At 43.3% G+C, this 23219-nt stretch overlaps 1 protein-coding gene and 1 long non-coding RNA gene across 2 annotated transcripts; both read right to left on the bottom strand.

The window, feature by feature from the left end:
* Nucleotides 1-2486: 2486 nt before the first annotated feature.
* On the bottom strand, nucleotides 2487-18449 carry LOC119002936 (uncharacterized). The gene is made up of 3 exons (XR_005069840.1): nucleotides 18434-18449; nucleotides 18323-18324; nucleotides 2487-2539 (listed from the first exon to the last, which is right to left on the bottom strand). It is a non-coding gene; the product is annotated as an uncharacterized LOC119002936 (long non-coding RNA).
* A 3829-nt stretch (nucleotides 18450-22278) lies between these two features.
* Nucleotides 22279-22603, bottom strand: LOC119002935 (pancreatic progenitor cell differentiation and proliferation factor B-like). Its single transcript, XM_037069025.1, has one exon. It carries the CDS (start codon nucleotides 22531-22533, stop codon nucleotides 22279-22281), a length of 255 nt encoding a protein of 84 aa, XP_036924920.1. The 5' UTR covers nucleotides 22534-22603.
* Between the last annotated feature and the right edge of the window lie 616 nt (nucleotides 22604-23219).

Genomic DNA, 23219 nt, shown 5'->3' with positions numbered 1-23219 from the left:
AATGGTTAAACAAGTGATATTATATCAATTTTATGGAATAAAATGCAGTTATCAAAAAGAAACAGATTAGGTACCAACATGGAAATCCGCTTTTCATATATGGTAATGTAGGAGAAAAAGAAGCTACCTAGTATGTGTAGAATATATAGTAAATCAGTGTATCTCATACAATCTTATTTCTTTAAAAATATCTATCTCTTTCCTCTCCCTGGTATGTTCTAGCTCCTTGTTATCATTCAGCTAGATGTTGTGACCTCTCTCAGAGGCCTCTCCTAGTTACCCTGGTCCTCCCCCAACCCCCATCACTCTGCCCTTTTACCCAGTTTTATTTTTTCATAGCACTTGTCATGATCTGAAGTTCTTAGTCATTCCCACGTATACTACCAATCTCCTCCTCCTAGAACATTAATTCCATTAGTCTGTCTTATTCGATACTGTGTTCCCGTCAGCCACAATGTTGCCCGGGTGGATAACGTGTTCGTGTTTGGTAAACATTTGGGAGAGAAAGAAATATACGTATCTCTTTGTATGTTCTAAAACTTTAAAAAGTGTAAACAGTTACATATTAAACGGTTAATGGAAGTTATACATGTGAGGTAGGATTGGATGTGGAGGAGAGCAGCTGGGAGAAGAAATGAAAATTTTTTACTTACAATTTTATGGTTAGATTTTCCTACAACAAGCAAATGGCTTAATTTTTATGTGAAATTCACATAGCATAAAACTAACCATGTTAAAGTGACTAGGTTGGAGGGATTTAGTGCAGTCATAATATTGGACAACCACCTATGTCTAAATTCAAGACATTGTCGCCAAACCTTGTGGGTGTGGTTCCCCTCACCCTGGGGACATGCTCTCCGCTCTCTTCTCCCTGCTTCTGAAAACCACTTTTCTCTCTCTTACCGATTCCGGTTATTTCATGTAAATGGAGTTTTATAATATATAACCTTTTGTGTCTGGCTTTTTTTTCATTTAGCACGATGTTTTCAAGCTTCATACGTGTTGTGGCAGGTATATGGGTACTTCATTCTTTTTTTATGGCCAAACAACATTCCGCTGTCCGGATGTACCGATTCTTGTTCGTTCTTCCACAGATGAACAAATTGGTTTTGTAACTTAAAGACATTAGAGATAAAAGAAAAGGTAAACAGATGAAATTCCAGTAAAGTTTAGAGTCAACTTAACTGTATTGTAGCAACGTTGATGTTCCGGCTTTGTTAGTGTTACTGTAGGTATGTAAGATGTTACCATTGGGAGAAGCTGGGGGACGCATACATGGGACCTCTTGCAATGTATTTGCAGCTTCATGTGTTTACATTTATTTCAAAATAAAAAGTTAAAAGGGTAAAAATTCTCATACTAACAAAAAAGCCGTGTTTTCTGAACTCTTACAGCCCACCTGTAATTATACGGACTTTAGTCTTGGTTCCCAAAGGCTTTTACTGTCTTCCTTAAATAAATTTGTCTGGGTCAGGAGTAGCACTGAGAAGGGGGAATTTTAATTCACCTTTGAAAATTTTATAAATATAGAATAGTACAAAGAATCACAAACACTCACATACCTACGTGGAATCCTAAGGTTGTAAGTCATTAACATCACATCACCTTGTTTCATGTTTTAAGAACAGAAATAAAAGCAATTTCAGGACGTGTTGCCTCTTTTTTACCCTCATGCCACTCCCATTCTACCCCCTCAGAAGTGGCAACCCCTATCATTTATTCCAGATGATCCATCTAATCTATTTTAAAGCATATTTACGTATATAACATACAAATCAATGAACAATCACTGTATTGGTTTAAAGTTGACATATAGTGTGTAAAACCTACCTTTCACTTCATGTGTTTGTCTTTGAACCTCTATAGAGTAATTCCATCTGTGTTTATGCCTCCTTTTCATTTACTCATTTCCTACTGAGAGGCGTTTCGTTATTTCCAAAATTTTGTTCTACTAACAGTATTTGTACAAGTGTCGGGATCCTTTCGGAACAAGTTACAAAAATTTCAATTCCAACTAGATGTAACCGTAAGGAATGCTTTATCTTATATAACAATAAATCATGTGGTAGGACTGACTTCTGAGACCTTTGGTTCAGTAGCTTCATGGTATCACCAAGGACCCACATTCTTCCGGCTCTCTGCTGCCGTGGGTGTTCTTCGTCCTCGGAGGGCGCTCAGATGGCCGCGGAGTTCCAGATAAAAGGAGACATTCCAGTGCCAGGGCCGAAGAACCACGAGAGAGCACCTCGGCCTGCAGGACTCTCCCAAGAAAGAGATTTCTTCAGAAGCCCTTCAGGCGGTAACTTCTCCCCTGTCATTGGCCTGAGTTGGGTCACATACCCATTCTTGAAAAGGCGATCTTTCTTTTTATTGTGGTAAAATATACGTAAGACTTACCATTTTAATCATTTTTAAAGTGTTCAGTTCAGTGGTATTAAATACATTCACATTATTGTGCAAACATCACTACCACTCATCTCCAGAACTTTTTCATCTCTCCAACCTGAAACTCTGTCCTTATTAAACAGTAATTCCCCATCTCCCCCAGCCCTTGGAAACCACCATTTACTTTCTCTTTTTTAAAATATTTTATTTATTTATCTTCAGAGGGGAAGGGAAGGAGAGAAGGAGAGAAACATCAATATATGGTTGCCTCTCATGAGTCCCCTGCTGGGAACTGGCCTGCAACCCAGGCACGTGCCCTGACTGGGAATCAAACCACGATCGTATGGTTCGCAGGCCCGCACTCAATCCACTGAGCTACACCAGCCAGGGCACCATTTACTTTCTGTTCTGTGATTTTAACTACCACTCTAGGTGCTTCATATATGTGTAAACCTGCACTGGCAAGCACGGTATTTCACTTAGCATGTTGTCCTCAATTTCACCCATGTTGTAGCATTTATCAGAATTCCGTACTTTTTAAGGTTGAATAATATCACATTGTCTACATATACTACATTTTGTTTAACCATTCATCTATCAATGGACACTTGGGTTGCTTCTACCTTTTGGCTATTGTGAATAATACTGTTAACGAAAATGAGTATACAAATATCTGCTCAAGTTCCTGATTTAAAATCTTTTAGACGTACCCCTAATGGTAAAATTGTTGAATCATATATTAATCCTATATTTAATTTTTTGAGGAATAGTCATAGTATTTCATGTTACATTCCCACCAGCAATGCACAGGGGTCCAATTTCTCCACACCTCACCAGCTGTTGCTATTTTCTGTTTCTTTTCTTTTGTTTTTTAATAAGAGCCATCCTAATGGGTGTGAAATGCTATCTCATTGTGGAAAGGGATCTCATTAACTAGTGGTTTGCATTGTGGGTTTCCCATTAAAATCACCTGGGGAAACTTTTGACCTACCCATCTCCGGATTCTGATTTAATTGGCCTTGGGCAGGACCTAGCATTGATGCATTTTAAATACATCCCTGGGAGGGCTCTCGGTGACGCTGTGTTTGAGGACCACCGGTCTCGAGGCAGACCATCTACCCAAAGCAAACACTGGAAGTTGCAGAACCGACGACCAAGTTCAGGGCTACTCTGAAGTGAGACTCCTGAGTCCTCAGTAGAGTTTCTGTGCTTACTGAGTACAACCAACTCTGAATTATTCATAGAAATTTAGAGTCAGAGTGGCATTTTAGCTCAAATAACTATAATGAACAGAAAATGTGCTCTTTCCTGCTTGATTTTTCTCACCCAGCGAAGATTTTTTCAGCATGGGCAACCAATGCCGTGAAAAATTGACTGGTTCTGCACTTTGGCCAGATTTCCTTCTTTCCTATGGTTTCTTTGATTTTAACAGCTTATTGAGATTTATTCACATGCCATACAATGTGCCCATTTACAGTGTACCATTTAAAAGGTTTTATGATATTCACTGTTGTGAAACCATCGCCAAATTTCATGGCATTTTTTATAAAGCTGGATTAATGGAAATGCAGTTTGGAATTAAATGACCCAAAAGCCAACATCAGTTGCAAAAGAAGCAGGAAAAGGGGGTCTCCACAAGTCACGAAATGCACAAACGGTTCTTCACAAAGATGACTATATTGGGTAAGATGAAAATGGTCATGAAAGACTGAATTGGTAGCCGAAGATGCTGTTCATATTGTTAAAAGCTGGAGATGCTAACAGGAGCACAGACGCTGAGCCTGAGAGCTCCGTCTTAAGGTCTCAATGGACCTGATCTTGGACCAGAATTGGCTTCCTCACCAGGTCCTGTGGGTTAACCAACCTTTTCACTGAACTGCTACTAAAAGTAGCTGCTGTAGTTCCCCCAGGAATTGGAGTTGTTTCCGTGAGTGTATCTTCTTTGTCACTCTGCAGGCCTCATTTTCCAAGACCACCCATAGGGAGGAAATGCTCAGCCAGTGCAATCCTGGGTGCCCTCTGTGACTGAAATCCAGGAGTTTACTGATTGCTGACTCCGCTGGGTTTCCCTGTAAGTGGGTCTGTCCCCATCCCCCACCCCCCCAAGCAGAAAGAAACTACTGGGACCACCCAATAAGAGCTGCCTCTCTCCTCAGCCAGCTCCCTCTGTTAGCACAGCCTGGCCATTAAAAGTTGTCTAAACAGCAGCAGTTCCCAGGGTCCATTTGGCTTATTGATTTACATCTGAATAAGCTACTTCATTGTAATGATTATCTCATTACATCCCTTTGTGACTGTAAAAGACCCATAATAGAGAGCAGGGAGAAAGTCTGATAATAATCAGTTGACTCAGATGAAAAGTTGATTTATTCTGCAGAAATCAGGGTTCATTATTCCTGAGGCATTAACATACTGCTTATTATGCTTTACACCCAAGAACCTGGCACCTCTCCCACCAGGGTCCAGCACACTTGCATGGCCCACCCGTTGGGGAAGGAGGGAGGAGCAAATCCCCCCTCGGTTCAGTAGTGTTAGGTTGCGCACCAAGCCTATTAAATAGTGTGTATACTGCACACCTCTGTAATAGTAGCAATGACAATTTACTTATGACTACTATCTTATTATCTTTACTGTTTTTTACTTTAGAAGTTATGGTAAAACATACCTAACAAAGTTTATTATTCCAACCATTTTTAACTTGTACGACTCAGCGGCGTTAGATGCATCCACATTGCTCTGCAACCATCCCCACCACCTTCTCAAAGTGAAACTTTGTAAACAGTAACTTCCCATTCTCCCTTCCCCAGGCCCCTGGTAACTGCTGTTTTATTTTCTGTCTCTATTAATTTGCTTACTCTAGGTACCTCGTATTGGTAAATCATATAGTACGTGTTCTTTTGGGTCTGGCTGGTTTCACTTAGCGTGTTTTCAAGGTTCATTCAACTTCATTCCTTTTTAAGGCTGAATAATATGTTGTTGCAAGTGGATACCTCATTTTGCCTCCACTAGGAGACCCTTGGTGGTTTCCACCCTTTGGCTATTGTAAATAATGCTGCTGTAACCACTGGTGTACAGGTACCTTGAGTCCTTGCTTTCAATTCTTCTGGAATTGCTGGATTATTTGCTTATTTTCTTAAATGTAACTTCAAAGTTTATCTGTCCTTCATGTCACAACAGCCTTGGAAATCTGCTTGTATTAGCTCCATTCTCAAGCGGAGAAACTGCAAGTTCCGAGAGAATGAGCAACTCGAAGCAGGGGCTGTCAGACTACAAAGCCGGTGTTCCTTGTCCGCGTCCTCACACACAGAACACTAACATCACTGGGGTCTTGCAGAGGGACACAGAAACTGCACAAGCCAGCACCTGTGAAGAATGTCTTCTAAAGCTTTACTCTAACAAATGAGGTGCTTTCTGATCAGTTGGATTAAAAACACATTTCTGGTTTAAAAATATCATCGATTCCATCAGAGTGGTTGCGTGTTCTATAAATGTCACTGATTTCGACTCTTATCAACTTCCAAAGAGGATTGGAAGCATGCTACAGTTTATAGCATTTCTACTATAGAGTATGGTTCCAATGTTGGAAGCATACTCTATAGTAGAACTGTAGAGTTTTATGCCAAAAAGCATAAAGCAAGAAAAAAGTTAGAAACCAAAGTATAAAAAGAGAAGAAAAGGGGGGAAAGGTTGTAAGGCCTCTTGGCTGAAGAAAACTACATGGACTGCTCACAATATACAGCCTCAAGCAGGGGAAAGAGAGATCAGGGCCTTTCTTTGGTACTAGACTGCACACCAACTTGTTTGTTCTTTCACCAGTTTAATCCTCTTAGCTATACAGTCCCTCACTCCTGCAACAGACTTCCCTATTTTGTTCTCAAGGACTCTGTCCTCAACATACTTCGGGACAGTGGTTCTCAGATTTTTTTTCTTTTAATCCTCACCTGAGGATATGTTTGTTAGTTTTTGGAGAGAGACACACACACAGAGTGAGAGAAACATAGATATGAGAGAGAAACATCAATCGATTGCTTCCCACAGGCACCCTAAGCAGGGATTGAACCCTCAAACTTTTGGTGGATAGAACAGTGCTCCAACCAGCTGAGCCCCTAGGGCAGGGCTGGTTCTCAGGTTTTAATACTATCAGATTTGCCCCCAAAGACACTGGCTTAAGGGAACTCATTCTAGGAACAGAAAGAACGTCAGGAAGGGAATGGGGCAAAAGAAAGGTGTGGCATGGAATAAAATGAGAGACAGAGGGGAAGCCCAGTCCTGCAGAGCCCTAATGGCGGCAGTCAGTCCAGCAGAGCTACCACTTCTGCCTTGGTTCCCAGCATCTGCTCTCTACGCCGAAGCAGTTGTCATCCTCAGTGATGCTTCTGCTCCAAATGCTCCGTGAGTTGGTTTCTCATCTCCTAGGGATGAGCGTCAGTGTCTTCATCACATTCTTTAAGGCTCTGCCTCACCTGGCTTCCTGCCAGCTCTCTGATCACTCCGCTCAGCCACACTGACCTTGCTTGTCCTTAGACATGCCAAAACTATACCCACCCCAGGGCCTTTGCTTTTACTCTTTCCTCTGTTTGGAAATACAGATCTCAATCTTAATGGTGACTTCACAAGAAGGCCTTTTCCACTGCATTTATTACTGCCCAACATACAGAAGCATGGAAGTTAGAACAGGGAACAAAGGCCTCAAGCTCTACCCCTCCCCTTTTCTGTCTTGGCTAGAACATCCCTGCCATGACCCTCATTGGCCACCTGTTCCCCCCACGTCCCCCTCCCCAATTTCCTGTAATCGAGACAAACGAAACTGGTCTCAACCAGATTTGACAGCCATACTGATCTTAAATTGACCAACAGGGCCATTAGAATATATTTATAAGTTTGCATTATGGTTTGGGACCCCCTTCCCCGACCCGAATCACCGGGACAGTGCTGGAAGACCAAGAAAGAAATCACTGTCTGGAGAGGAGGGATAAGGACGAGCCCTGTTGGCAGTCACCCCACCAGTGTCAGAAGCTGAGGACCACCCTACTCCATGCCCCTCAGCTACATTTTAAAAAATCCTTCCACCCAGACCCCATCCAGACATCTCACTCCCCAAAGTCACCTGCTCTCACTTCTCAAGTGCATAGTACTGCTTTAATAAATTTACTGTGCTTAGCTAAATCTTTCTGTCATGTTCTTGAATTCTTTCTTGTGCCTGGACAAGAATCTGGACCCTGGTATCTGGTGGAGGCTTCCTTTTCCTTCCTTCAGGGCCACCAGCTGTCGGTATGACTTGGTGTGCAGGTTTATGGTTCCTTATCTAATCTGTGAAGGCAGGGCCTTTGCATTGTGTCACAGTGGCAAGATATAATACAGCACTTCCTTGAAAGAGCAGGTTAAAACGGGAATTGTTTTTTATGACACCTACATACTTAAAATCTACAATCGTGCGTACGTTTGCCAATATCTAGAGGGAGGATCACATCCTTTCTCAGAGAACAGGCCCAGTGGGCGGGGCCCTCGATCTAGTCCCAGAGCTGCCATGGCCGCCTCTGCCCGACCTCTGTGCAAGGCCCTTTGTGGAAGGCTCTGTGGTGACCATGGAGTCGAGTCCAATTTTTTTTAATTGATTTAATTTTTAGTGTATTTTTTTCCATTACTGTTTAGTCCCCTTACACTCCCCTCCCCCAGCAATCACCACGCTGTTGTCCCTGCCCCTGAGTCTTTTTTCCTTTTCTCTCAATCCCCGTACTCCCCCACCCCCCACTACCTGTCATGCACTCCATCTATGAGTCCTTTTCCTGGTTAGTTCGGTTTGTTCATTAGATTTCATGTAAGAGTGAAATTATATTAGTCTTTTTCTGACTGGTGTATTTCACTCAGCATGCTGTTCTCCAGGTCCATCCATGGGTAAGATTTTCTTCTTTTTTATGGCTGAGTAGTATTCCATTGTGTAAATATCCCATAGTTGTTTTATCCACTCATCTACTGACGGATACTTGGGCTGCTTCCATTTCTTGGAGATTGTGAATGACACTGCAATGAACACAAGGGTGCTTATGTTCTTTCAAATTAGTGCTTTAGGCCCTGGCTGGTGTAGCTCAGTGGATTGAGTGCGGGCCTGCGAACCACACGATGGCGGTTCGATTCCCAGCCAGGGCACATGCCTGGGTTGCAGGCCAGTTCCCAGCAGGGGACTCACGAGAGGCAACCATACATTGATATTTCTCTCCTTCCCTTCCCCTCTAAAAGATAAATAAATAAAATCTTTAAAAAAAATTAGTGTTTTGGATTCAGATATATTCCAAGAAGTGAGATAGCTGGATCGAAAGGCAAATCCATTTTTAATTTTTTGAGGTAACTGCTTCCCACTGCTTTCCACAGTGGCTGCACCAATCTGCATTCCCACCAACAATGGAAAAGGGTTCCCCTTTCTCCTCATCCTCACAAGCACCTGTTGTTTGTTGATTTATTGATGATAGCTGTTCTGACTGGTATAAGATAATATCTCGCTGTAGTTTCAATGTGCATTTCTCTGATGATTAGTGATGTTGAGCATCTTTTCATATGTCTATGGGCCATCTGTATATCCTCTTTGGAGAAGTGTCTATTCAGGTCCTTTGCCCATTTTTTCACTTGTGTTGTTTGTTGTTTTGGTGTTGAGTTTTGTATGTTCTTTATAAATTTTGGATGTTAACCTCTTACCAGATGAATATGTTCTCCTATTCTGTGGGTTGTCTTTTTATTTTGTTGATGTTTTCATTTGCCGTGCCAAAAGTTTGTAGTTTGATGTAGTCCCATACATTTAGTTTTTCTCGTTTTCTTTGCCTGGGGAGCGATCTCCGGTAAAATATTGCGGTGAGCAATGTCTGAGATTTTGCTCTCTATGTTTTCTTCTAAGATTTTTGTGGTTTCAGGTCTAACATTTAAGTCTTTGATCCATTTTGAATTTATTCTTGTGTGTGATGTAGGAAGGTGGTCTTGTTATAGAACCAGCCAATGATGTTCTAGAACAGCTGTGGGGTTCAATTGCCTGCCACCAAGAATCACGACTCCCAGGGAAAGAATTCAGTGAAAAGGAAAGAGGTTATTTGCTTAAAGGTTATACAAATTTAGAATAATGGCAGATTTCTCCCATTAAGTCCTGCTCCCTTTAAAAACACTGCAAACCGCATAGTTCTGCCTCCCTCCTCCAAACCAGGCCAGTTTCAGAACACACCACTTGGGTACTGTCTTTCAGAAAAGCAGAAGTGTGCAGCTCAGCATTCCCAGTCACAGTTCAGCTCCGAGCATCTCTCACCAATCTGGGTGGCCATGCAGGTCCCCTGCAGCACTGCCAGCTCTGCTGCTGTCCTCTCAAGGCAGATATCCAGGCAGGCCTCCTCTGGCAGACTTCTAGGCAGAACTCCTGGCCCCATGATAGGCTTATTCACAGGCAAACCCACAGACAGACCTATAGGCAGACCTCCTTTGACCTTGTGGGTCTCTCTCCTGACTTTCCGACCTGCTGGCAGACCACGGCTCTGCAGGAGAGACTTGTGGCTCTCCCCTCCTGACCTTCAGCCTGCCTTCATTTAAATGCTTGACTTGGAACTTCCTATGTGACCTCATATCTGGTTCTTTCTATGGTGTGTTAGTGTCCACCATTTTTGTCAGCTCCGCAGTGTCCTTGACCCTCTTTCAGCTGTTGTCTTCAGTCAGAGCAAGGGTTCCCAGTGACACATGGGCATCTGCCCCCTGCCTCTCTTGCAGGCACTGTATGAACTTCCCCTTCAGCTCTGTCACAAGTCAATGCACATTCTCAGAGTCAGGAGTCACGTACACAATTCCCCCTGGGCGGCAGGTCTTTAGGAAGCCACGGCTATTAACTTGCCTTTGTTATGTAATGTATCTAAACCCTGAACCTTCTGCTCTTCCCTTCCCCCAATCCTGCCTATAGGCGGGATTGTGGGGGTTGTTTCCCTACTTTGAGGGGGCCCATGCTCTGTACCCCATTACAGACCAGTATCATTTTTCTGCACGTATCTGTCCAATTTTCCCAACCCCATTTATTGAATAAACTGTCTTTAGCTCATTGTATGTGCTTGCTTCCTCTGTTGAATATGAACTGAGTATAAAGGTGTGGGTTTATTTCTGGGCTCTTCATTCTGTTCCATTGATCTAAGTCTCTTTTTTTATGTCAGTATCATGCCACTTTTATTACTATGACTTTATCATATGGTTTGATATTAGGTAGTGTGATGTCTCCAACTTTGTTCTTCTTTCTCAGGATTGCTGTTGCTATGGGGGGCCTTTTGTGGTTCCATATAATTTTAAAAAATATTTGTCCTAGTTCTGTGAAATATGTCATTGGATTCTTGATAGGAATTGAGTTGAATCTCCAGATTGCTTTTGGTACTATGGACATTTTAATGATGTTAATTCTTTCCATCCATGAACACAGTATGTGCTTCCACTTATTTGTGTCTTCTATTTCTTCAGTGTCTTATCATTTTCTGAGTACAGGTTTTTATATCCTTGGTTAGGTTTATTCCTAGGTACTTTGTTCTTTGTGTAACAATTGTGAATGGGGTTATTTCCTTAATTTCACTTTCTCACCAAAAAATAGCTTGGTATTTGTGTATAAAATGCAACTTACTTCTGGATATTAATTTTGGATCCTGCTACTTTGCTGAATTCATTTATCAGTTTTAGTAGTTTCTTCGTGGAATCTTTGGGGTTTTCTGTCTCTAGAATCATGACATCTGCAAGTAATGACAATTTTACTTCTTCTTTTCCCATGTGGACGCCTTTTATTTCTGCTTCTTGTCTGATTGCAGTGGAAAGGACTGCTGGTTCTATACCGAGTAAGAGAGGTGAAAGCAGACGCCTGGCTTGTTCCCATTCTTAGGGGGAACACTTGTCACTTTGAGTGTGACGCTGGCAGTGGGTTTGTCATATACGGCCTTTATTATGTCTAGGTAAGGTCCCTCTAATCACAATTTACTGAGAGTTTTTAGCCATAAATGGGTGCTGGAGTTTATCAAATGCTTTTTCTGCATCTCTTGATATGATTGTGTTGTTTTAATCCTTCATTTTGTTTATGTAGTGAATCACATTTATTGATTTTCAAATGTTACCCACCTTACATTCCTGGCATAAATCCCATTTGATCATGGTGTATGATATTTTTGATGCATTGCTGTGTTCAGTTTGTTATTATTTTGAGGATTTTAGCGTCCATGTTCATCAGGGATACTGGACTATAAATTTCTTTCTTTGTAGTGTCTTAATCTAGTTTTGGAATTAGGATAATGCTAGCCTAATAAAGTGAGTTTGGGAGCCTTCCCTCCCCTTGAATTTTATGAAGTAGTTTGTGAAGGACGGGTGTTAGTTCTTCTAAGAATGTTTGGAAAATACGACCATGAAGATATCTGGTCCAGGGCTTGAAAAGTATTTATATTGTGCTGCTTTGGGGTGCAATGCTCTGAAAATATCAATTAAATCCATTTGATCTAGTGTGTCAAGGCTGCTGATCTAGGGTTTTAAAGCTGCTATCTCCTTGTTGATTTTCTGTCTGGAAGATCTATCTGTTGAAATCAATAGGGTGTTAAAATCCCTGACTTTGACTGTATTTCTGTCAGCCTCTCCCTTCATGTCCATCAAGATTTGCTTTACGCCCTGGCTGGTGTAGTTCAGTGGATTGAGCTCGGGCCTGCGAACCAGACGATCGCGGTTCGATTCCTGGTCAAGGCACAAGCCTGGGTTGCAGGCCAGTTCCCAACAGGGGACTCACGAGAAGCAACCATACATTGATATTTCTCTCCTTCCTTTCCCCTCTAAAGATAAATAAATAAAATCTTTAAAAAAATTAAAAAAAAAGATTTGCTTTACATATTTAGGTGCTCCTATGTGGGGTGAGTAAATGTTTACTAGAGTTATATCCTCTTGTTAGATTGTTCCCCTTATCATTATATAGTGTCCCTTTTTGTCTCTTACTATAGAGTTGATTTTAAAGTCTATTTTGTTGGATATAAGTACTGCTAGCTCATCTTTTTTCCCCTTCTATTTGCTTTCATGAAATATCTTTTTTCCATTTCCTCATTTTTAGTCTATGTGTGCCTTTTGATCTGAGATGGGTCTCTTGCAGGCAGCACATATGTGGATCTTGCTTTCTTATCCATTCAGCTATTCTGTGTCTTTTGATTGAAGCCTTTAAGCCATTTACATTTAATGTAATTATTGATAGATATGTATTTAGTGCCATTTTGTTGTTAAAGCATTTTTCTCTGTTTTTTTTTCTTTTTTTCTCTTTTACTTTGTCGTCTTCTTAAAGCAAGCCCTTTAACACTTGTTGTAGTACTGGTTTGGTGTTGACAAATTCCTTTAACTTTTTCTTATCTAGAAAGCTCTTTATTTTCCTTCAATTTTAAATGATAGCCATGCTGGATAAAGTAGCCTTCGTTGTATGTCCTTGCTTTTTACCACCTTGAACATTTAACACTGCTCCCTTCTGGCCTGAAATGCTTCTGTTGAGAAATCAGATGACAGTCTAATTGGTGCTCCCTTGTATGTGACTATCTGCTTTCCTCTTGCAGCTTTTAGGATTCTCTTCTCGTCTTTAAGCCTTGTCATTTCAACTGTCCTGGTGTAGTCCTCTTTGGGTCCAACTTGTTTAGGACTTTCTGAGCTTCCTGACTTTTATGCCTTTTTTCCTTCACCAGTTTAAGGAAGTTTTCAGTCATTATTTCTTCGAATAGGTTCTCGATCCCTTGCTCTCTCTCCTCTCTTTCTGGTATTCCCATGAAGTGGACGTTGTTATACTTCATGTTGTCCCAAAGGCTCCTTAAGCTCTCTCTCCCCATTTAAAAAAATTCTTTCTCTTTGCTGCTCTGCCTGGGTGTTTTTTCCTACCTTGTCACCCAAATCATTGATTTGATCCTCTGCTTCATCTAACCTACTGTTTATTCTTTCCAGGGTATTATTTATTTCAGCTATTGCATTTTTATTTCTGGATGGTCCTTTTTTATGGACTCTATGTCTTTTTTCATGCTTTTTTTTAAAAAGATTTTATTTATTGGTCTTTAGAGAGGAAGGGAAGGAGAGAAGGAGAGAAATATCAGTGTATGGTTGCTTCTTGTGAGTCCCCTGCTGGGAATTGGCCTGCAACCCACGCATGTGGCCTGACTGGGAATTGAACTGCAATCGTGTGGTTCGCAGGCCCACGCTCAATCCACTGAGCTACACCAGCCAGGCCTTTTTTCATGCTTTTGATTATGTTTGTAATCATTACTCTATATTCTCTCTCTCTGAGAGATTGCTTGCCTCCATTTCAAATAGTTCTGGAGAATTCTCTTGTTCTTTCATTTGGCTTCTGTTTCTTCATCTTCCCATTTTGGCTGCTTCCTTGTATTTTCTGCCTTAGTTGTTAAACTATTAAAAGATGTAGCCTCAGGCTTAAGCTCCACAGGGTGAGGCAGAGTAATGCCCCTGTGGGACAATTGCTTCCCCTCAGGCTGATGCCATTCAGAGAGCAGTGCTCTGCCTGAGAAAGATGGCCCCTACAGTTTGGGGAATGACTCAGCACCGGGATCTTGGCAGCTGTTCCTTCGGTTCTCTCCCCAGAGCCACCAACCCCAGACTCTCCTCAAGTATCTCTCATCCACTCTGCTCTCCCTCTGCCAGAGCCCAGTGGAACTGGCTGCAAATGAAATTTTGCGCATCGGCCCTACAAGAGGTTCTCTGTGTCTCTGACTATCTCTCCCTGGAAGACAAAAACCCTGCTGGTTTTCACAGATGGATATTATCTGAGTTCTTTTCTGGTGCTGCTGCTCATTTTGGGGTTTAGACCCCACACTTTGTAAGGGAACCTACCTGGCTCCTGAAATATCCCTCCAGAACTACGGCTGCTGCCTGGGGGAGCACGGCCAGCCCTGTTGCATCTCCTCTTGTCCCTACCAGTCTCACTGTGGCAAAGTGGTTTCTTCCATCTGTCCTTGGTCATAAGGCTTCTCTCCCACTAGTGTTCAGTTGGTTATTCGGATGCTTTCTCTACAATTTAGTTCCAGTTCCAGATTGGTCCTGGATGGAGGTTAGTGTGGCTTCCATTGAATCCTCTGTCATCTTGGATCTCCAAGTCCCAGTTTGGGAATGGGAATGCCAGAGGGCCAAGACCTGGGAAATGCCAAGTAGAGCCACTAGTCACTGGCACAGTAAACTGGGTTCTTGGATCAAATTTCACCATTGGGGCTAGAGAACCCACACTAATAGACTCAATTCTGACACTATCTACCTGGAAATAACATCAGATTCCACACATTAGGAGCTCAGTCCTACAAGACTACCTCTGCCCCCAATGACACACACACTCATGTACTTCAAACAGCGGGCACAAGCCTAGGTGCCTTGTGTTTCTGATCAATTGGCCACACACTGGTGGTCCCAATGATCCCCTCCAACTCAGAATGCCAATCAAAAGTGTAGGTTGTCATCTGTACTTCTGCCCTCTGGCTATAAATCAGAGGTTCCTGCAATCTCTTCCTTGGGTTTGATTTGCTAGAACAGCTCATAGACCTCAGAGAAACATTTTGCTTACTAGATTATTGGTTTGTTATAAAAGGATATAACTCAGAATGTTGCTGGTGGAAATGGGGTTCTTCCATGGAGTCATGAGAAAAGCATTTTGATGACCCACACATGAGAGAATGAGGTATAATGGTAAAATTTATTGGAGTAGAAATTAAAGACTGCCTCAAGATTCCTGGCATCTTATCTCTGTCCATCCTGCTGTGGAAGAAGTCCAGCCTTGTCTTCATCAAACCCAGAAGGGCCAGGATCCAGAAATTCCGGGTTCAGTCCAGGATTTGGTTCAGTCCATGACAAAGCTTAGTCCAGTTCAGTCTCTTTCCCATTCTGCTAGCTTAGTCTCTGTTCCTGGTTGTACCCCAGCCAGCGCTGTGTTGCCATAAACAGGTCTTTGCTTGGAGATGCTCTTGGAGGTTGTGCTTGGGATTGTGTGGCTGCCAGGCCCACATGGCTGCTATGGAGAGACAATGTATGCATGCACAAGAATGAACAGGGCAAGCGTGTACTACTGAGAGAGGCCTTTGTTAAGTTTTGATTATATTACCTTGGGCTTGGGAAAGAACCAGTTGACTTTCAAAGTAACCAGTCTCTTTCCTAACCCTTCACAGGCTTGTGCTGCACCCCCAGCACCAACCAACCAATCCAATCTTTTTCGCAGGCTGGATTCCTCCTCCTTACAGTCCGATATTGGCTCTTATTGCGCATGTGCCCTACAGAGGAATTCCCTCCCTTTTCCTCCCCACAATCCTGGTACTGGGCTGGCTGTTCCCTGGAGATTTTTCCTGTCAGCTTCAAGGATTAAGTCCTGAGTGTAGAGGATGTGGAGATTTTTCCTGTCAGCTTCAAGGATTAAGTCCTAAGGGTAGAGGATGAAGTAGTCCCCTGGGGAGCCTATGAATGCGGTGGTTCATAGTAAATGAAGTTTAATGTCTGATCTTAATATCTGATTCAGCTCTTTAGTTTATTAGGCTTAATGTCTGATTTCATTCGCTACTTTCCTCTATTAATACTAACTAGCAACTTACACTAACAAGAACAGGGAGATGGAAGAGATGTATAGATCAAGACGTGTGGTAAGGGGTGGAGCTTCCATGCCTTCTCCAGATGCTCCATTCTCCCTGGATCTCTACGTGTTCAACAACCTGGAAGTTCTCTGAACCCCATCCTCTTGAGTTTCTGTGGAGGCTTCATTACATAATCACAACGGATTAAATCACTGGCCATTGGCTATGGATTCAGTCTCTAGCCTTTCTCTTCTCCCTGGAGGTTGGGGGATGGGAGTGAAAGTTTCTACCTCCTATACGAAGTTGGTTCTCCTGGCAATGAGCCCCATCTGTAGGGCTTCCAAAAGTTGTCTCATTTGCATAACAAAAGACATCTTTATCACTCTCAATACTTTGAAAATTCTGAGGTTTTATTTTTTATAAAATATATTTTATTGAGCCCTGGCTGGTGTAGCTCAGTGGATTGAGAACGGGCCTACAAACCAGACACTCGCGGTTCGATTCCCAGTCAGACACATGCGTGGGTTGCAGGCCAGTTCCCGGCAGGGGACGCATGAGAGGCAACCATACATTGATATTTCTCTCCCTCTCTCCTTCCCTTCCCCTCTAAAGATAAATAAATAAATATTTAAAAAAATATATTTTATTGATTATGCTATTATAGTTGTCTCATTTTTTTCTCTCCATCATTCCCCTCAGTCTTGAACCACTCTCCCACCCGCATTCCCCCCTTAGTTCATGTCCATTGGTCGTATACATAAGTTCTTTGGCTTCTCCATCTCCTACACTATTCTTAACCTCCCCCTGTCTATTTTGTACCTACCAATTGTGCTTCTTATTCCCTGTATATTTTCCCCCATCCTCCCTTTTCCCCTCCCCACTGATAACCCTCCATGTGGTCTGCATTTCTGTGATTCTGTTCCTGTTCTAGTTGTTTGCTTAGTTGGTTTTGTTTTTGTTTTTTAGGTTCAGTTGTTTATAGTTGTGAGTTTGTTGTCATTTTACTGTTCATAGTTTTTATCATTTTCTTTTTCCGAGATAAGTCCCTTTAACACTTTGTAATAAAGGCTTGGTGATGATGAACTCTTTTAACTTCACCTTATCCGGGAAGCACTTTATCTGCCCTTCCATTCTAAATGATAGCTTTGCTGGTAGAGTAGTCTTGGATGTAGGTCCTTGCCTTTTATGACTTGGAATACTTCTTTCCAGCCCCTTCTTGCCTGTAAGGTTTCTTTTGAGAAATCAGCTGATAGCCTAATGGGAACTCCTTTGTAGGTAACTGTTTCCTTATCTCTTGCTGCTTCTAAGATTTTCTCCTTATCTTTAATCTTAGCTAATGTAATTATGATGTGCCTTGGTGTGTCCTTCCTTGGGTCTAGCTTCTTTGGGATTCTTTGAGCTTCCTGGACTTCCTGGAAGTCTGTTTTCTTTCCATGTTAGGGAAGTTCTCCTTCATTATTTTTTCAAATAAGTTTTTGATTTCTTGCTGTTTATATTCTCCTTCTGGCACCCTTATTATTCAGATGTTAGAATGTTTAAAATTGTCCAGGAGTTTCCCAAGCCACTTCACACTTTTCTGAATTCTTCTTTTTTCATTATGTTTTGCTTGAATGTTTATTTCTCCCTTTTGCTCCAAATCGTTGATTTGAGTCCTGGTGTCCTTCCCTTCATTGTTGGTTCCCTGTACATTTTGCTTTATTTCCATTTGTACAGCCTTCTGTCTTCCTGTATTTTGTGGCCACACTCAACTATTTCTGTGAGCATTTTGATTATCAGTGTTTTGAACTGTGTATGTGATAGGTTTGCTAATCTCTTCATCGCTTAGTTCTATTTTAGAGCTTTGATCTATTCTTTCATTTGGGCCATTTTAAATTTTGTCTCCGAGTACCTGTTACATAGTAAGGGGTGGAGCCTTAGGTATTCACCAGGGTGGGGCAACCCATGTCCCTGTGTTGTGGCACTGTATGCGGGGAGGGGGTCCAAAAGGGAACAATGCTGCTTGCTCAGTTCTTGGCTGGCTTTCAGTCATTTCCCCTGTTACCCACAAGTAAACTGGGTCCTTCTGGTGCTGACTCGCAAGTGGTTGGTTTTGTGTACGCTCTAGCACCCTGTGGGTCTCTCCAACTCTCCTGTGAGGCTGGGAGTTTCTCCTACCACCTCAACCTCCATAGGTTTTTACAGTCAGAGGTTTTGAGGCTTTATTCCCTTGCATGGGAATCCTGGGCTGTGCGGTTTGTCTCACTCCCCAGTTGTTCCTCCCTGTTTATCTGCACACATATGTGGGACTACCCAGTCCATCAGCTGCTGCCATCCCATGAGTTCTTTCCACCCTGACTGCCCGTCTCAGCCCCCCTACCAGTCTGGATGAATGTTTCCTCTTTAACTCCTTGGTTGTCAAACTTCCATACAGTTCAATTTGCTGGTAGTTCTGGTTATTTTTTTGGTTTTAATTTTTTTTTTTTTTTTGGCTGTGTGGGGAGGCAAACTGTATCTACCTCCTTCACCTCCATCTTGTCCAGAAGTCCAGTTTACTGAGCTGTCTCTCAAGAAACCGGACGGACACAGAGATCTAAGGAGAGCAGAGTTTATTAGCAGGAAATAAGAGGGGAAGTGGAGCCAAATGAGAGAGGTTAAGAGGAAAGTGGGGCCAACCAAGGGAGGTAGGAACTCGCTTGGTTGTTCTTAGATCAGGGTTTTAAAACGCAAAAACCTGCGGTTGGGGTATTAGAGTCTGATTGGCTAGAGCGGGTTGCTGGGTGAACGCTGCATCCTGTTATGTCAGAGACGCCAGCCCCAGACCCTAATCTTCCTGGGTGGGGTCTGCAGGCAGCTTCCTATGGTGCCATTTTCTCACCTGGTGATTTTCATTCCTCCTAGGCCTGCCTAGATCTAACAAGCCATAAGCCGGAAATTATTGATCGAGACCAGATATATGTGAGACCAGGCACGTGCTCTGAGTGGGAAGCACTGGGGACCTTTTGCTTTGCAGGATGACTCCTAACCAACTAATTTTAGCCCTCTGGTCAGGGCTTGTCACATTGTTCTTTTCAGCCAAAGTGGACTATGAAAGGCACTCCTGTGGGACTGCTTCCCAGAAAGAGAAAGGTTACCTACAAAGGTATTTGCCCAATAAAAAACCCCCATGTGTTATTAGAAAGAGGGAATGGATGTGGGATAGCCAAAAATAAGTAATGCCAGGATATGGACTCCGTATGGAGGGCAGTCTTGACAAGGACACAGCATGACAAACACCAGGGTATCGCATGACAAATGCTAGGGCCTTTGCCCACTCAGTCAAACTACCAGAATGTCATCTTTTGTGCTTAGTCATTCATTTCACAAGTGTTGTTTCATGTCTATCATTTTCACAATTTAAACAGTAGTAATGTGCCTTTGGTTGTACAATGAATCCACTCTTGCTGATTACAAATGTCACAGATAATAAGCCACAGTGACAGATGATTCACCCTGTACAGGGCAAGGTGTAGGGAATTTACCCAGATAAATTACCCAGGTTTTTTTTTTGTGTAGGTGAATCAGGTTACTGTGACCATCCATAAAGAAAACTGTTGAAAGTCTATTTGTTTGTTCAGTTAAGGAAAACAGAACACAATAGAGAGAGCCCAGCTTGGCTTTAGACCCTTGTCTGAATCCTCCTGTACTATCTTAGCTGTGTGACTTTTGACAAATTTCTTAACCTCTGAGTATTTTCCCTTAAAGCCCTTCACATATTGCTTGTGCTCAGGTAATAGGTCAAAGGACATCATTGTGATGGTAACTTCCTTATATTATTACTTAATAATATAATGGATATAATATAATGGATTTGAATTGCTGCAAGACTGATTTACGTTATACATCAGAAAGAACTACTTGTTCGCAAGCCCAAATTAGAGAGAGGACAGAGCCTGGGCTGCTGGGGGCAAATAGCTGGGGGTACCTGGGAGCGTCCATCAAAGGTACAAGCTGAGGGTTTAACCATGGGGGTGGCTTGAAGGGAACCCCTTTCCTACAGGAAGATCTGAGTTTTATATAGGTGATGGGCCAGGATCCCTGTGGGCCTTCAGGATCAGCCCACCTGCAGTTACCCTTCCCCAACTTCATCCTCTGCCTTTCTCCCCACACTGGCTGCTGTGTACACTGTGGCTGCACTGACCTCTTCTGCTGCCCCAACTCGCCAAGCTTATTTCCTCTTCAAGCTCTGACTCTTGTTGCTTTTTCTCCCTGGCACGCTATGCTCCCTGAATTTCACATGGCTGGCTAGTTCTCTTCATCGAAGTCCCTGCTGAGATGTTGCCTCCTCCTCTGAGAGATTCCCAGTTGAAAATTGATCCCTTTCCTCCTCACTCTCCAGCACATCACACTGATTTATAACGGATTCTCATTATTTGCTAATTCTATATTTGCAAATTCACCTACTGGCTTGCATTTATTTGCAATCCCCAAATCAATACTTGCAGCACTGTCATGCTCATTCCAGATGTGCAGAGAGTGTCAGTCACCTGAGGTGCCTGTTCCCCGCTGAGGTGGAGCAAGGCCATGGTCTGCCTTCTTGCTTTGGCTCCCATATTGTAAGCTAGCGTTCTTTTCGGGAGGACATCAGGCACAGACTGTTTCAAGTAGTCCCACGTCTGTGTGTCTTTTTAAAAAAGATTTTATTTATTTACTTTTGGAGAGGGGGAGGGAGCGAGGAAGAGAGGGGGAGAAACATCGATGTATGGTGGCCTCTTATGTTCCCCCTCTCCCCAACCGGGGACCTGGTCTGCAACCCAGGCATGTGCCCTGATTGGGAATTGAACTGGTGACCCTTTGGTTCACAGGCCGGCACTCAGTCCTTTGGGCCACACCAGCCAGGGCCCATGTGTGGGTCTTGTTTATTATCTCCTATTTCCGTGCTTTGGAAGTGCAAATGCTCTGAGAGAGGAACCCTTGCTTCCACTCTCAGTGCTGTCTCCCCACCTTCCCTATGTCTAGCAGGCATTTAATAAGTATTTGTCACAACAATGAATGCAGTGAATGAAAAGATGGACTGTCAGCACTTCGGAACGAAGGGTCAAGAGCTGGGAGAGGCCGATCTAAATAAACAAAATGAAGAAACAAAACAGAAACAGACTCATAGATACAGAGAACAAACTGACCGTTGCCAGAGAGGGGAGGTGGGGGTTGGGTGAAAAACGTAAAGGGGAGTAAGAGATACAAACTCCCGGCTGTAAAAGAAGTCGTGATAATGAACACGTAGGGAATATAGTCAGTAATGTCATAATGACTTTGTAGCACGACAGGAGGGTACTAGTATTAGAGTGGGGATCACCTTGTAAGGTATATAAATGTACAATCACTATGCTGCACACCTGATATTAATGCAATACTCAAAGTCAAATCGCCTTTTAAAAAAAGAGAAGGAAAGCAAAGGTGGTAGAGTCTACTGACTGGGTAACCACACTGGGGAGTTTGAGGAGACGGGGAGGGAAGAGGTGGAGTGAGGGTGGGCCAGTGCGGTGCCCAGAATCAGGCCTGCACAGTGTGGGACCAATCTGGAGGTACCCTCGTCTGTGTTGCTGACAGGCGTGCGATGGCCCCTTCCGTGGGGGGACTTCTGAGTGTTTACCAAGATTTCGAGAATGCAGCCTGGGAGGCAGGCCGGGCAACATCAACATTGATAGCGCCCAATGACTGGGCTGCTTTTACGAATCAGATGCTGGGCTTGGTGTTTTGCCTACATATTTCTCTTAACTCACAAACTGCTCTGTGGGGTGGGATTAGCCCCTCAGCAAGTGAAATCACCAGATCACAGAGCTACCAAATGCAGAGCCAAAATTCAAACCTAAGCCGGTCTGATCCCAAACCAGGACTCCCTAACTATCACAGCTGCAGGTCTCAAGCTTCAGGCTTCATGTTTTTGTCATTTGAACTTATCATCTGTATTATTATTTAATTGACATTTTAAATTTAAATTGACACTCATTTTCCACCCAATTCGTGTTTTGTTTTGTTTTGTTTTTTTGCTGGCTGCTCGTCATTTATTTTCCAGTTGGTGCAAGGAACACGGTTATGGGTTGTCAGGAAGGTTCGAGTGTGGCTTGGGTAGTGAAGAGTGGGGCTCTCTCAACTTCCTTTTTGGTGTCTTGGTGTTTTGCTATAAAAACTCCAGCTGCTTCTGCTTGCTGCAGCCTGCCCAGTCTGCAGGGTGGGGTGAGGAGGACCATGGTGGTACAGAAGGAGGGATGGGGGAGGGGCTCGAAAGAGCCTAGCACCTCTGGAAGTCTGGTAGCTGGTGGCAGCCACTTACGATGAAGGCCTGACGTCTTCCCTGTGGCTTCTAGAGCCAGATCACAGGTGATCATGCGGCTGGAGGCCTGGGGAGATTTTGAGAGCTCTGGGGATTCCAGCACAGTGGCCAGGAATTGGAGAGTGGACTTCCTGAAAAAGAAGCTTGCTCACCAGTGACCTGGGTCGGCCGCGGAGAGACCAGGGGGATGGCTTCCCCAGGGCACTCTGCACTTCCGCAGGAGCCATTCCTGGAGGTGGAGCCCAGGCGGTGCTGGTCGTAGTCGTGGGTAGCCACGAGTGAGTCGCTGGAGGGGATGGCTGCCATGCTCTTGCTTGTGGTCTGTGGAAAGCTTGGTGGCGACCCATCATGGACCTCGGTGCACGATGACAGGCCGCGGGAACGAGGGTGCTAGGCCACAGAGCTCATTTGTAAAGGAGACTGCAGCAGGCTGATCTACAATGGAGACAGGAGGGGGTCTCACCAAATTTGTTTTCAAATGAAACTTTATTACTACAGTAAATGTAAAGCAAGTATCCTTTACCATGAAAAGAAAGTATTTTAGAAAACAGTCAATATATACAAAGGAAACAGTATTACATTTTGGCCACATCCTATGGCCTGGTGGGGGCCCACTCTGTTCACCATGGAGGTCAGCAAGCATTGGAGATTTGTTAAAGACAGAGTAGAATTCATCTGAGACCTTCTTCTAGAACGAGTAAGAGGATGATTGAACAGAGAATAATTGTCTCACTAAGTGACTCAGTGTTATTTAGTACCACATTTCTTCACCACGCACTATCTTCTCATATTCCTCCTAGAACCAATTTGTGTACCACACTCTAGGCTTCAGGAAACAGCAGCAGACTTCTGTGGCTTTGGGCCTTGATGAGCTTCCCTTCTGAGCCGCACAAGGAGGCAAAGCTTATGTCGGTAGAAAGTTGTAAAGGGAATCGGAGGAGCTAGAAATGCAACTCCTTACGCTGACATTTGACCCAGTCCAGAGGACAGGC

Source organism: Sturnira hondurensis, unplaced genomic scaffold (genome assembly GCF_014824575.4).
Source record: "Sturnira hondurensis isolate 20B ecotype Veracruz unplaced genomic scaffold, ASM1482457v3 Scaffold0018337, whole genome shotgun sequence".
In the NCBI taxonomy this organism is placed as follows: domain Eukaryota; kingdom Metazoa; phylum Chordata; class Mammalia; order Chiroptera; family Phyllostomidae; genus Sturnira; species Sturnira hondurensis.
The sequence above is the reverse complement of the archived record's forward strand: the minus strand, read 5'-3'. Positions and strand labels throughout refer to the sequence as shown.

Bases quoted from the DNA above. Each gene is read 5' to 3' on its own strand.
- LOC119002935 (XM_037069025.1), bottom strand. From the start codon at position 22,533: ATGGCAGCCATCCCCTCCAGCGACTCACTCGTGGCTACCCACGACTAC.